This window comes from Ursus maritimus, unplaced genomic scaffold, assembly GCF_017311325.1.
Source record: "Ursus maritimus isolate PB19 unplaced genomic scaffold, ASM1731132v1 scaffold_7, whole genome shotgun sequence".
Taxonomy (NCBI): Eukaryota; Metazoa; Chordata; class Mammalia; order Carnivora; family Ursidae; genus Ursus; species Ursus maritimus.
In genome coordinates, this window is record NW_024426885.1 from 33,215,974 (window position 1) to 33,231,608 (window position 15,635).

General features: G+C 44.2%; 1 protein-coding gene across 1 annotated transcript in view; it reads left to right on the forward strand.

Annotated features, from left to right (window-relative positions):
* MYOF (myoferlin) overlaps positions 1 to 15,635 on the forward strand; it is a 152,194-nt gene that overhangs the window by 107,049 nt on the left and 29,510 nt on the right. The window contains exons 29-38 of the mRNA XM_040623930.1: positions 999 to 1,144; positions 2,756 to 2,929; positions 3,806 to 3,911; positions 5,069 to 5,146; positions 8,371 to 8,552; positions 8,645 to 8,803; positions 8,929 to 9,027; positions 9,975 to 10,136; positions 11,288 to 11,453; positions 14,801 to 14,877. Coding sequence (XP_040479864.1) covers positions 999 to 1,144; positions 2,756 to 2,929; positions 3,806 to 3,911; positions 5,069 to 5,146; positions 8,371 to 8,552; positions 8,645 to 8,803; positions 8,929 to 9,027; positions 9,975 to 10,136; positions 11,288 to 11,453; positions 14,801 to 14,877 — 1,349 coding nt within the window. The remainder of the gene's footprint in view (positions 1 to 998; positions 1,145 to 2,755; positions 2,930 to 3,805; positions 3,912 to 5,068; positions 5,147 to 8,370; positions 8,553 to 8,644; positions 8,804 to 8,928; positions 9,028 to 9,974; positions 10,137 to 11,287; positions 11,454 to 14,800; positions 14,878 to 15,635) is intronic.

Below are 15,635 nucleotides of genomic sequence, written 5' to 3' on the forward strand. Positions count from 1 at the left end.
GGAAGTGCTTGGACAGGTGGAGGGGGCGGCAAGAGTGAAAAATACAGGATCACAGTGGACCAGGTGTCTGCAAGTTGAGATGCTAGGGATCCAGGATGAGAATTTGGGAGGGAACTGGAATGTGGATGTTCTCTATTCTAATCACACCCCATAGGCTCCCTGGGAACAGCACACTCAGGACCCTGGGGCTCAGGAAGAAGGACTGTAAAATGCCTTAAAAGGCATCCTCTTCATCAATAGGGTTTTTTTCTGAAGTGTAATTAACACACAATAATGTAGATTATTGACATAGTTCCGTTAATGGTGTTTATCCTTTTCTATGAACAGTAATCTGGAGTTAAATGAACTATAACATTTGGACATATCAAAAGAGAAAATCTGATTTTGTTTTCCTTAGAAAGAACAAGCATGGATAAAAAAAGGGTTCAAATAGATCACAAATTCCTTGCGGATCTTGCACATACCAAGCCTCATAATAATAGTTAGCACTGATTGCGCACAAACTATGTGCTAAGCACAGTCCCAGTGATTTGCAGGCATTATCTTGATGAATTCTTTTTTTAAAACTATACCTTTATGCTGGGGAAATTGGGCCATAGAAAGGTTTACCTGCAAGAACTTTTTTAGTAAATAGCCAGCATGTGGTGATACTGGGATTCAAGCCCTGCTGTGTAACCACACAGGCCACACCCTTCAGCCCCGTCCCAGCTGCCTCTCGCACTTTGCTTTATTCTTAGATGCACTTAACTACCACGAGTGACTTGAGGGATGAAAGGAGAGAATGCCCTGGCCGCAGAGGAAGTTGTTTGGAGAGGCATCCAGGGGAACAGAGCTGTATTCAGTTTGGCTGAATTGCAGCCAAGTGGAAAGAGCAGTGGCATTCACTGGTACCGGAGAAAATGTTGGGGGAGCAGAGAGAGTGGATGTTTCCAGGAAGTTTACCTGACAATCTGGCAAATGCATCTCTTTGGGATAACCATTTGCAAACTCTGTTCCAGGCTGGGAGTATGGAATTACCATTCCTCCTGATAATAAACCCAAGTCCTGGGTTGCAGCAGAGAAAATGTATCACACTCATAGACGGCGAAGGCTGGTCCGAAAACGGAAGAAGGATTTAACACAAAGCACTTCAAGCACTGCAAGGGTAGGAGCTGACGTGGGAGGGAGCTAGGCCGGGGCCCCAAAGAATTCCATCCCTTGGCTATTTCTACAGAAATCATTCACCAGTAAGGGGCCGAAGACCCTCCCTGCTCTCAAAAATGCACTCCCCACCCCAACCAGCAACAACACATTTCCTGGGAATGTGTTAGAAATGCCTCACACCAAACCTACTGATTTAAGAATGCCAGGGGTGGGGCTCAGCAGTCTGTTTCACCAGGTCTCCCAGGTAATCTGAAGTAGGCTAAATGATGAGAACCTCTACCGAGTAGTAATAGAAATCATTCTGGTAGCATAACGAAGGAGTGGCAATAGTTCAGTGAATGAGATACACAAGGACTCAAATCTTAGCCTCATTTCCTTTCTCATCTGCAAAACGGGCGCAATACCATGCTTTTAATTAGGGCATTAAATGAATGAATGAGCCGATGAATGAATATTTCTTATTCAACTACCCGTATCCTGATGGAGTGAGAAGCTCCTAGAGGCACTTGACTCTCTCCTTCCCTATGAGAGCACCAAGGGGATACTGAGCCACTAGTCAGAAGGCTGGAAACTTGGCCCAGTTCTAACCAAAAAGTATCACTGAGACTTTGGTCATGTTCCCTAACCTCCTCACTCCTGGCTACCGGAAATATTTCAAAGCCACTGTTAACACTACTAGAGGCTCAATTACAAGATTGTGCTTGACCTAGAATTATGTTTATTCAAAGTTGGAAAAAAAAATCCTACAATGATGATAACCCACATAGAGCTCTTATTTCTGAGATCATAAATATTATTTGGTATTATTTTGCATTTATTAAATCTAGTCATACTTTTAAGATATTTACATACACTCTCCACCAGTCAGTGTCAGCTACACGAAGGCCAGGACCCAGTGTTGTCTTGGTCTTCGCTGCTTCCTCAGCTCTTAATATAATCCCGTCACATAGGAGACACTCGTATTTGTTGAATTGCATAAAACATTGAAAACTGAGGGCATTTATATATAAACCATTTTTAGGTTAAAAAGTCCTATCCTCATAAGTTATTAGTTACTACAGAAGTAATAAACTCTGATCTATTACTTATTAGTTATACCAGCTACTATCTTAGATGAGATGTTTAAATCCTGGGGAGGGTGGTGTCATTTTTTCCCATATAAGGTAGAAATAAAAATGTTTTCCAAACTGTATCACAATAACAATGTCTTATGAGCTAACGAAGTAAGGAAAGCAATTTGAGAAAGAATCCATTTTCCTAAAAAAAAACAAAAAACAAAAAACAAAAAAACCATGTTCCTTAACCCTCCCCAAGTCTGAATAAGGTGCCTCTCGTGACGGTATAGGCACCACCTTGGCACCATCTCATTCCGTGTCAGTTGCCTGGTTCTCTCTCCATAGTCCCACAGTCCCTCAGCTCTGCAAGGGCAGGCAGCCCGTCGACTTTGTTCTTTGTTGTATCGTGGGCTCGTAACACAGTGCTTGGAACAGAGTAGAGTTTCAATACCTATTTGTTGATGGACCAAATAATCTGCTTTATCAATTAAGGGATATTACTGTTGTTGTTACGATGATGATTATCATTAGCATTTAAAATTGTACTTCTTTTCTAGGCCATGGAAGAATATGAAGACCGGGATGGCTGGGAATATGCTTCTTTAATTGGCTGGAAATTTCACTGGAAACAGCGTAGTTCGGATACCTTTCGACGTAGGCGCTGGAGAAGAAAAATGGCTCCTTCGGAAACACATGGTGCAGCTGCCATCTTTAAACTTGAAGGTGCCCTCGTAAGTAACAAGTACTCAAAGCTCAATTAATATTGGTGTAGGGAGCATAGAGGAGTGTTGGAAACACCACTGACTCCACAGGGACCCCTCTAGTGCTGCAGGACTGCAGATAACTTGGGAGAAAGCTACACATCCTAGGTGCTCAATAACTCTTGTTGCATGAATACACCGTGAATATAGGAAAGGTTCTATGAAGTTGTACCGCAGACACACCTGCTTAATGGTGTTTCACCCAGCATTTTCCAAATACATCTGTTCTAAAACCCTTGCTGCTGTTAACATCCCAGGCGCAGGTTCTCTGGATTATAACTTGGAAACTACAACTGTTCAACAAACCAAGAAAGTTAAACATGCAGATGTGAGAGGGAGAAAAACAGAAGGATGGCTCACAGAATTAGAGAACAATTCATATGGAAGCACAATAAAGAAGGCAGGGAGGGGAAAAGCGCAAAGATGGAAGGAATGAATAAGAAAATGGCAGTGGTCCGTCCAAAACAACATGGTGGTCGGGAACCATTTCCAAACGCAGCCTATTTTTATATTTCTGCACATTGACCCTGCTATGTTCTTCTGTTGCTTATTGTCATCCTCCCCCCACCCTTTTAATCCCCTTATTTATCCTTTATGCTTTTCCTTGATTTTCAGTATCAGGATTTGGTAAGCCTGGACTTGAGGCAAAAGACTAGCTTCAACCTCTTGCTCTGTTGCTTTCCAGCTAAGTGACCTTGGGCAAGACACTTGCTGAGTTGGACTTTATTCATCTTTAAACATGGAGTGATTGGATGAGAAGAGTCTCTTTCAAAGCCACCATTCCATTTCTTTGTAATTCTTGCCTCTTTGTTTAGGCATAGGTAACGGACCTTTCTGCCTCTTTAGGGTGCAGACACGACTGAGGACGGAGACGAGAAGAGCACGGACAAGAAGTACAGCGCCACCGCCGTGTTTGGGGCAAACACTCCCATCGTTTCCTGTAACTTTGGCAGTAAGTTTTAAAGGATTTGTGCATTCCACCGCTATGACTTATCTCAAGAAAACTCTCTGAGTCACTGACTATGATTAAAATGTCTTTATGCAAATGCGACTTTTATTTCCATCACTTGATGAAGAGGATTTTTTCCAGATACAGTTTTTAAAATCATATTTGGGGTGGAGGGTTGTCAAATCATTGACTTTGACATAGTTTGTCCAATATGTACTCATTCTATCTATTAAGCTCCCCAAAAGATTGTTTTAATGAGAAAAAGAGGTTCAAAAAGTGAAGTAAGGGGGCGCCTGGGTGGCTCAGTCGTTAAGCGTCTGCCTTCGGCTCAGGGCGTGATCCTGGCATTCTGGGATCGAGCCCCACATCAGGCTCCTCTGCTGGGAGCCTGCTTCTTCCTCTCCCACTCCCCCTGCTTGTGTTCCCTCTCTCGCTGGCTGTCTGTCAAATGAATAAATAAAATCTTTAAAAAAAAAAAAAGTGAAGTAAGGTTGGTTCCCATGATAATCTTTAGGAATTTTGGAATGAGGCAGACTTTCTTTGTAATAATAATAGCTAATGCTTAGCTAGGGCTTAGCATGCCAGGCACTGTGCATATATTAACTCATTTAATCTTCAGAACTACCCTCGGAGGTGGTATTATTGTTGTCCTCATCTTAGAGCACTAGAGACAAGATTGCAAGTAGTCCGATTCTCAGAATAATGTGGGGGCAGGGCTGGGAGTGCATATACATTAATATAGGGATGAGGAGTGTAAAGATTTTGAACTATCAAAAGAACTTTTAACAGATAACGGCTTCCTCGATTTGGGGCTGAAATAGCATAGGAAGCCCTATCTCTGTATGTCTTGCGAACGAAGTCTCATCATCAGGGTCTGTGATGACAAGAGTGGCCTAAACGCAGGCTTTACAACAGGAGTGATGTTCTCCTGAGTGATACACTTGCAGCGAGCTTACTGTAGTATTTTTAAAGTTTTATTTTATAGGAAACAGAACTCCTTTGGGAGCACATGTCATCACCATTATGTGTGTGCTTTACTGTGGGGAAGTAGATTTGAATGACCCATTTATCTGAAACATGGATTATCTCCAAATATTCCAGAAAATTTGCAGTTTATGATGCTACGTTTCTTGTGAGTAACCCCCTCCTGTTCTTTTTAGGGGTCTACATTTACCATCTGCGCTGCTATATCTATCAAGCCAGAAACCTCATGGCTCTAGACAAGGATAGTTTTTCAGGTAAAGGGACGCAAGTCTCCATCTTATGTGTTATTACATAGCAGGCTAGCTTGGTTCTACTTTCATCAAGTGGATGCTTTTAGTAATTTCTCATAACAAAAAGGCTCTCCGTGTTGAGATGAGTTTGATTTGTGTGAAGTAAACTGCTCAGTCATTAAATAATCACTGAGGATGTTGAGTACTATTGCTGGGTGCTGGAGATACACAGAAGATACATGGCCTTTTAATACTAATAATCAGTAATTGATTAAGTAATAAAAAGCACCAAAAAGAAAAGCAGTTTCTGCTCTCTGCTTATACATACAGCTCTGTATATGTGTATGTGTATATGTGTATATATATGTGTGTATATGTGTACGTGTATGTGTGTGCATATATGTGTGCATATATGTGTGTATATGTGTATGTGTATATATATGTATGTGTGTATGTGTGTATATGTGTGTGTGTATATATGTGTGTATATGTGTATATGTGTATATATGTGTGTATGTATACATGTGTGTATATGTGTATGTGTGTATATGTGTATATATGTGTATGTGTATATGTGTGTATGTGTATGTGTGTGTGTGTATATGTATGTATATATGTATATGTGTATATATACATGTACATACACACACCCTGGGCTCTTGGGCTGATGGGTAAATTAAGATCCTTTATTGTAGCTCTCTCAAGTTGACAAAAAGATTACAGTTAGCCCATTTGCCTACAACACCAGGCTTGAGGCAATGTGGAGTCCATTTGGACCTCTCTGTGGCCTGTTCCCCAAATTCCCTGCACCATAAAGCCAGGAGACCCAGCTCGTTTCATGGCCTTTGGACTGGTTCTAAGGGGAAGGCTGTGGGCAGGGCTGGGGAAAGGCCGGGGGCTGCTGCTGAGGGTCGGTGCTAATGCTGGGGGATCATGAATAGTTGAGGTGCCATCTGGGTGACTTGGGGAGATTTCCACTACAGGATGCAAAGGCCAGCAGCGCTTTGACGGGAACGACTCTTAAAGCAGGTGCCTGACACTGTGGCATGCTCACATCACTCGTGAGGTGTGCTCCGAGCACTCAGATAACCAACTTGTGAATGGTTTCCTTTTCTTACAGATTAGAGCAGATTCCAAGTTAGCCCTGTAATACGCATCTCCAAATGGGGTTCGAAGTCCTTTCTGAATATTCACCACCAGGGGGCACTCGGTCATTGAAAGTCACAGTTACAGTCTTCATCCCAATTCTGGACCAAAGTTGCATAAAACTCAAGCACGTTCCTTGCGTTTTGCGATTTAAGACAGATGATCGGAGCAAAAGCGAAGCGCCCCATTCGTGCTATGCTGCAGTGCTGAGCACGAAGCAGCCTCTCGGATGATGCACCGCTTTCAGCTTAGACACCAGGCTGCAGCTCGGATGGGTCGGCTCCCGGGCAATTGCAGTTTTGGTGAAGTTATTTAGCATGGAAGAGAAGCAGATTGCTTCTTTTTTACTTATCTTTTTTCAGCTTTATTGAGGTTTACCTGACAAAGTTGTATATTTAAAGTATACGACGTAACAATCTGGTGTACCTTACGAAAGCTTCCCACAACTACGCACCGGTCACCTCACCTAGTTACTTCTGTGTATGTGAGACAGACGCTCAAGGTCTCCTCGCTTAGCAAATTTCAGTTACACGATACACTGTTATCAACTGTAGTCCTCATGCGATACATCAGTTCATCTCAGAACTGAAATTCGTACCCCTCTACTCACCTCTCCCCATTTCCCCCAGCCCCTGGCAAGCACCATTCCACTCTTTGTTTCCAATAGTTTGATTTTTGAGGAGGTGGGGGGGACCACCACATAGAAGTCATACCATGTAGTGTTTGTCTTTCTCATTCTGGCTTATTTCACTTAGCATAGTGCCGTCCATGTTCATCCATGGTGTCACAAGTGACAGGATTTCCTTCTTTTTAAAGGCTGAATTATATACATACAGACACGTACATACCACATTTTCTTTCTTCAGTCATCTGCCACGGATGCTTAGGTTGCTTCCATGCCGTGGCTGTTGTGAATAATGCTGAGTGAACGTGGGAGCACAGGTAGCTCTCTGAGAGAATTATTTCATTTGCTTTGAATAAGCACCCAGAAGTGGGATTGCTGCATCATATGATGGTGCTGTTTCATTTCTTGGGGGAAACTTCCATACTGTTTTCCACAGTGGCTCCACCTGTCTACATTCCCACCAACAGCGCACAAGCCTTTCCTTTTCTCCGCATCCTCGCCAACACTGGTTATCGCCTGTCTTTTTGATACTAGACATCCTTACGGGTGTGAGGTGGTATCTCATTCTGGTTTTGGTTTGTGTTTCCCAGATGATTAGTGATGTTGAACAGCTTTTCACGCACCTTTTGGGCATTTGTACGTCTCCTTCAGAGAATCATCTCTGAGTCCTTTGCCCATTTTTTAATTGGTTATTTGGGCTTTTTGGTTTTTTGTAGGAGTTCCTTGCATATTTTGGATAGTAACTGCTTATCAGATGTGTGGTTTGCAAATATGTTCTCCCATTCCATGGCCTTCTGTTTTGTTGATTGTTTCCTTTGCTGTGTAGAAGCTTTTTAGTTTGATGTACTTCCACATGTTTATTTTTGCTTCTGTTGCCTGTGTTTTCGGTGTCAAATCCAAAAAAATCGTTGCCAAGACTAATGTCAAGAAGCTTACCCCTTATCTATTCTTCTAGGAGTCTTAACGGTCTTGGGTCTCATGTTCAAGTATGTAGTCTATTTTGAGTTGATTTCTGTGTGTGGTGTAAAACAGGGCTCCAGTTTCATTCTTCTGCATGTGGCACCATTTATCAAAGAGACTATCCTTTCTTTATTGTGCATTCTTGGTGCCTTTATCAAACATTCATTCTGTCCTTTCTCCACTGTGTATTCTTGGCACCTATGTTGAAAATTAACTGATCACCTATGCATGCATTTATTTCTGGCTTCTCTGTTCTGTTCTAGTGGTCCACATGTCTGTTTTTATGCTAATACCATACCGTTTTCATTACTATAGTTTTGTAATATAGTTTGAAACCAGCAAGTGTGATGCCTCCAGCTTTGTTCTTTCTCAAGATTGCTTTGGCAGTCTATCTCCCAGGTGGTGGTGAGGGTCTGTGATCAGTGCAAGTGGAAGATGAGCATATGATTGAAATGAGGGGTCTTGGGGACCTACAATTTAGCCATGGCCTCACAGTTACTCTCTTTTTCTGTGTTAGATCCATATGCTCATGTCTCCTTCCTCCATCGAAGCAAAACCACTGAAATCATCCACTCGACTCTGAATCCCACATGGGACCAGACCATCATATTTGATGAAATTGAAATCTATGGGGAGCCCCAGACAGTTCTACAGAATCCGCCCAAAGTCATCATTGAACTTTTTGACAATGACCAAGTGGTAGGTAATTTAGAATTTCTAAGATGGTTTGGCGAATGATGGAGGTGTATTGGGATATTTGTTGGGGAATTTAAAGATTGCTTGTTCTCTAGGGCAAAGATGAATTTTTAGGACGAAGCATGTGCTCTCCTCTGGTAAAATTAAACTCAGAAAGAGATGTCACACCCAAACTTCTCTGGCACCCCGTAATGAATGGAGACAAAGCCTGTGGGGATGTCCTTGTAACCGCAGAGCTGATTCTGAGGCACAAGGTACTTACTGAGTTCTCACGCATATATTCTTTCCTAATAGCTGCTTAAAATACTTGCTAATAATCCTCGACACCATTTGCTTGAACTAAGGAGAGGCATTGATAGTTTCCATGTCTGTTTTACAGGATGGCTCCAACCTTCCCATCCTTCCCTCCCAGAGGGCGCCAAATCTATACATGGTCCCCCAGGGGATCAGGCCTGTGGTTCAGCTCACTGCTATTGAGGTACGCAGCTCCCTAAGTTTTATTGATCAAGTCAAATGGCATAGCTACAGAACTGGACTCTCGTAGGAAATGGAATCTTGCTACATATTCTCTTGCTGTCTCCAACTTCCTATACAATTTGTCCAAAATTTTGAAATATTCATGGAAACAGAAATAAGAAGAACAGGTCAATTCCAGTATTCATGAGGGAATCTAGAGTTCTCATTTACGAGGAGCCAGGAGATTTCTGAGTTTCCTGTGTCAGCTGGAGAGCTGGGAGAGTGAGGGCAGACTGAGAGCAGTGTGTGTGTGTGTGTATGTGTGTGTGTGAGTGTACGAGCCGAGAGCAGAGGACCAAAGAGGGGAGCCAAGGTGGAGAGACGGATGGGAGCAACGGGAAATGGTGACATGTCAGACCATCAGAGCAGACACAGGCTGCTGGAACTAATGGGTAGCTTCAGGGACAGGGTCTGGTCCACTCTCAAGGTCTCCCTCTTGTCCAGGCAAGCAGCTGTTACCTTGAGATTTCCCTTCTCGGGCCATCTTGCTCAGAGCTCCCAAAGACCAAAGCAGATGGCTTTAAACAACAGCTTTTGTTTTCAAATGTTACATGTCAGACACTGTGTTAAGGAGTTTACACTTGATCCTCAGAATGACCCTGCGATAGGTAAGACTGTCAGTCTTGTTTGCTGACGAGACACAGAGAAGTTCCAAACTTGCCAGGGTTCACGGCCAGGATCTGATTCCTGCACCCTTCACTGCTCTGCTTTTTAGCCGCTCAGGCAGAAGAAAAGGGGCAAAACTGTTTTCTCAGCATGACCTAGGGGCTTTCTAGGATAATAGTCTCAGAGATTTTAAACAAATCTGCACAAGTCAATCTTAAAGAATTTGGCAGTTATTAAGAATTTTTTGAGTATTATTTGTAATATACTGAGTTTTCCTCCTCTCTCTTTATACCGTTTTCTCAGATTCTAGCTTGGGGCTTAAGAAACATGAAAAACTATCAGATGGCCTCTATCACCTCCCCCAGCCTTGTTGTGGAGTGTGGAGGGGAAAGGGTAGAATCAGTGGTGATCAAAAACCTTAAGAAGACGCCCAACTTCCCGAGTTCTGTTCTCTTCATGAAAGTGGTACAGTATCAAGACTGCAAAGGCACATGCGTGTTGCGTAGCTGAGTTGTATTCGAAATGTGAACATACAGAGCTCGCACCCCCTGCGCCCCACACACATGTAGTTTGTATGTTCCAGACTCACAGCAACTGGAAGAACCCTGCCTTGGATTCAGCTTGTCAGTGACTTTTCTCCCTTAGATTCTCACACTGTAGTAATGGTTTCTTGAAACTTCACACATCCCCAGTGTTACAGAAATATTTATGAAAAATACTTACGTGTTTCTCGAATAACCTTGCCATCTATTCAGCTCTCAGGTACAGGTTTTGGTCCCTGCCCTGGAGGGTGGAACCCTGACCCTCAGTCCTGCCCCTGCAGGTGTACGTGGACCGGAAGCCTCCAGATAGGGACTAGCTGGCTGGGGAAGGGGCAGCTGCAGGGCCCCTTTGGGGTGGTGGGGACCGTGACATGCTCCACCTCCCGTGCCCACTGCCCAGCCCCTCCCCCAGCCCCGAGTTCTGGTCTGAACCTAGTCTCAGTCAGCGGGAGTGAGGAGAGCCACTCCGTCAACCCCAGCTTCTCCTCGTGTGCAAGGCCAGAGATGAAACTCTCTGAACCCCATACCGGGCGCACCCTGGGACCAGCCCATGATTCCCTAATCAGACAGTGTCACCGAGGCCACTGAATCCCACATGGATGAACAGGAGGAATCAGGGGGAAAGGAGCATCGTGTTTGTATGCTGAACTTCCAAGGCTAAAAGATTCCCAAGCCACACGGTTCCCTTGGAGATTCAGTTTTATCTCAGTTACTTGGCAATTCTAACTCATTCTAAGTGCACGCCGACTCTGCGTCCTGTTAGAGACCACAGCCGGGTACTGAGGCACTAGGCTAAGCAGTTCGCACACAGCAGTTCCACAACCCTCCTATTACTGAGGACGTCACCGGGGCCTTGAAGAGCTGGGGTCATGGAGCTCGGTGGCAGAGCCAGGACCTGACCCCAGGCAGGCTGGCTCGAGGCTCACGCCCTTAAGTACGGCACTGCTCGCCTCACGCACACATTCCTGAACTCCTTACTGTGAGTCCCCGGGGCTACACCAAACGGGCAAACAGAGTCTGGGCCGGTGCCTTTGGTCTGGTACGGAGGAGTGACGCCTGCTTCTGTGACCCCAGTTCTTGCCCAAGGAGGAACTGTACATGCCCCCGCTGGTGATCAAGGTCATCGACCACAGGCAGTTCGGGCGGAAGCCCGTCGTCGGGCAGTGCACCATCGATCGTCTGGACCGCTTTCGCTGTGACCCTTATGCAGGAAAGGAGGATCTTGTGCCACAGCTGAAAGGTGAGATGAGTGTCTATAAACATCATGTGATCTGATTTAATCTTTACCAGCCTCCTCAAGATAAAAATAAGCAAGCAGATGAGGAAACAGTGTGGCCTGCAGTGGGCTCTGTAACTTTCCCCAGGTAATAGAGCTGGTAAGTGGCAGAGCTAGGTTTGAACTCCCACCCTGTTCCGGGGGGATCCGGGGCTCAAACTCCTACCTTCTGAAGTAACCTGTCCCTGGCTGAACATTCGATGTCTCTGCAGGAAGTGTGAAGGGCTTCCTCAAGTTGTCCTGTAGTCAAGCAGAGAAGACAAACAAGGAAATAGGAGGGGTTGCTTTCCAGTGTGATAAATGTTTTGATGCGGAAACCCAGGGGTCCCCTCATGAGCACTGAAGCGGGGGGAGGATTTTTATTCCGTGTTGTTTTCCATCTGTTGTCCTCATGAACACGTCCCGTTATTGTGATATAGTTGGAAAAATGTTATTCGTTCTTATCTGTGGAGGAAAAACCGACACCTGCTGAGTTTAAGTGACTTGCCTGAGGTCACATGATTAATAAGTAGATGACAGAGCAGGGCGTAATGCTTACCTTAGGGCCCCAAAGAAATAATAGGTAACGAATAGCATTTTGTTATTGCCATTCAATAATGACTCGTTTTTAGCTTACTATGTGCAGGGTCCATGTTAGGGGCTGGGGACACAACAGGGAACAAGGTCCCAGAGGCCCTGGCTTCATGAGATTAGGCCCCATGGAGAACTGGCACACACTCATTCAGCTGATCATTGGTGCCTCAAGACTGAAACAGATGTTTTCTGTTTAAGCAGCTACACCGCTAACCAGTTCTATTTAATCTAGAATTCTAGAAGGTTTGGTATATTGATTTTACAGAGCATCTGAAACTCATCTGTTATGTGGGTCTAAGTATCCTGTATCCCTGATTCAGAGAAGAGGGAAAAAAAATAAAATCCACAAGCACACTTGGGCAAAAAAAAACCTACATGAGTTTACCCAGAAATTTCCCATACAGAGCGTTTTGTATTGAATTGATAATACTGAAAATAGCAACATTTATTATAACAACAGGGGTTCTTGTAACTGCAGCATTGTTGTATTTGGGGCTACTAAAGGGAGAGAAACCGTTGTCCTAACATTTTTTCCTAGTGCTTTCATGAAACAAAGTTCTTTGATCCAAATGTGTGAAATCACAAAATCTGCAGCCTTTCTCTAGCCTCCAAGTGTGGACCTGTTGGTGTCTGTTGGTCAGAGGGCTGGATAGGTTGGGCCTCAGGCAGAGGTCTCCTGGTTAGTGACTGTATGTGATTAATGTGAAGTGTGGTCAAGGTTTCAAAGAAGTCTTCGAAGAGGGAAATCCTTAAGGAGTGGGGGGTGGGGGGACCATAATGTTCCCAACACCCGAATCTGTTATTTTAGATCAGTCTAGTCCTTTCTTAAAACCAATAATAGGGTAAGAGTTGAGGAATGTATTTGGCTGGCTGAATGTTGGAAGCGTACAGAATGACTTCCCTCCTATTCTTGAGGCTTTGTTGCCGTGAGGTTGGTAAAGCAGAGAGCTGGTAAGACGGAAGTTGTACACAGTTGTGTTCCTGCTTGCCTGCCTGCCTGGCTGTCACGTTCTGTGTTGTGTGTGTGTCAGGAGTTTTGGGGGAGCCCTGTCTTGGAGATGCAGAGACTGTTGATAGATATGGGGGTCCTACATGGGTATAAAATGACCTAGCATAGCAATTGGAGTATCGTAGATGTTCAGTAAATGTCAGTCTCCCCAGTGTCCCCCTGATCGTTTCCAACATTCACTGAGCATTTACTCTGCTCTGGGCTTAAACACAAGCTTTGAGGTCACACAGCCCTAGGTCACCTACTTCCACTTCCTAAGTGTTTAACCTGAAGCAAGTAACTTGCCTTCTCTTAGCCTCAGCTTGTTTTCAGTCTTGATAACGGGGATAATGGTGCATACTCTGCAGGATTATTGAGGGATTAAATGAGATAAAGTACGTGAAAGGCTTAGCCCACTGCCTGGCACATGGTACCTACCTAAAAAAAAATGTGTCTTCCCTCCCATTTTATGTCCTACATGGGTGGGTTAAACAGAAAGTTCTTCTGGCTTGGCAGTTCATTCTGTGCTGGCCTCCTGTTGAAAGTCTGACTGCCCAGTGCCGTCTTCCATAAAGGGTAGACGTACCCCTCACCCACACCCCTACCCTGGGTTGAGGCTTCGGTGGAAACAAACCTGGTGAGCCCAGGGGTTACCCTTGAGCCCTTGTTCTAATCCCAGGACGTGGAGCCCCAAATACGGCTGATCCTTGAACAATGCAGGTGTTAGGGGCGCTGACCCTCACGCAGTCAGAAATCCGTGTACAGCTTTGATTCCCCTAAAGCTTAATTACCAATAGCTTCCTGTTGACCAGAAGCCTTAAATACCAATAATATAAACAATCCATCAACACATATTTTGTATGTCGTATTATTATATACTATATTCTTACATAAAGTAAGCTGGAGAGAAGAAAACATTAAGAGGGGGGTGCCTGGGTGACTCAGTCGTTAAGTGTCTGCCTTTGGCTCAGGGCGTGATCCCAGAGTCCTGGGATCGAGCCCCACATCAGGCTCCTCCGCTGGGAGCCTGCTTCTTCCTCTCCCACTCCCCCCACCTGTGTTCCCTCTTGCTGTCTCTCTCTGTGTCAAATAAATAAATAAAATCTTTAAAAAAAAATAAAAGAAAACATTAAGAAAGTCAAAAGGAAGAGAAAATACATTTATAGTACTGTACTGTGTCAAAAAAATCCACATATAAGTGGACCCACACAGTGTTCAAACCCGTGTTGTTCAAGGGTCAGCTGTCTCCTGGGAATTGCGTAAAGCCGGGGTGAGGCCTCTTCCCTGTGCACACCATGGGAACCAGGGCCAAATGAGCCATTGCAGCTTCAGACCTGAAATGTGCAACTGTTCATCCTGCTTTGCTTTTCCATGTCTTGGGAACAGATTGCAAGAAACTGAGGCTCCTATAGGTGTAGGTTCCCCTCTCCCCCTACTTCCTCAAGACTTTTATTGACACAATTGACACCATTCTTTTTTTGAGCACCTCCTATGTATAGACACTGGGCTAATTGTCCAAGACAGGAGAAAAATGGGCCATATCGTTCCTTAAAGATGTCTAAACATACATCACGCTTTGGGAAAAGTGATGAGTTACTGGGTCACCTTCTCCATTCGGGTGTGGTCCTCTACTCAGGAAGTCCCACCCATGAGGAAACTCTGCCTTCCACTGTGACTGCTGAACTTGGACTAGAATGTTCATTCCTGTATTTCTCTAAGCATCTTAGGTGAGAAATTGTCTGTCTTGCAGCCTCCCTTCTGTCGACCCCGCCCTGCCGGGACATCATTATCGAAATAGAAGACACCAGACCATTACTGGCTTCGAAGGTAGGTTTCAGAACTGATCACTGGATGATGTCAGTTTTATTTTTCAGGTGGCCTAGGCATTGGGAGAATTCAGTCAGACAACCATTCAATGCAATTAAAATAACAATAACAAAACCAGTTTATCGAGGTTGATAAAGAATCCAAATCTTATACTTAAGATGACGTTGGGTAGACTAGTGTCCTCTGCCCTGGGTCACCCAGGATACTTAAAATAGGACCAGGCCCTACTCTCCAAGAGGAAGAGGGCCTAGTAGACATCAGTATATTTAAAAATCTCTCCATGTGATTCTCATGTGCAGGCAGGTCTCAGAACCATTGGTGTGGACAGCCTGAATGATACCATTTGCTAGAAAGAGACATTTCAGGAGACAGTTTATAGCACAGAACATTCAGAAGAGGGATGCATGTAGCACAGAGGTTTTCCCCCTACACAACAGAGAAGTGTCACAGATTTTTAATGACCCAGTTTGTCTGGGTATGGGATATCTTAGATTTTATACCCACTGTGGTTTTGAAGTGAAGAAATTGGTGGAAATGCACACTCAGGACCCTATTTTAGAACCATTTCAGCCAATTCTACAAGAAGGAAAGGGGAAAAAATTTTTTAAAGGTCTCAGTCCAGAAAAAAGAAAACATCAAATATCTCCCTGTTTGTGTTGGCATTTAGGATGGACTTTCACAGCATGTTTTAATGTGCAAACTGGCCAAAAAATGCACATGATTGCACTTTAATATGTTATGTCCATAAACAGTGCCTT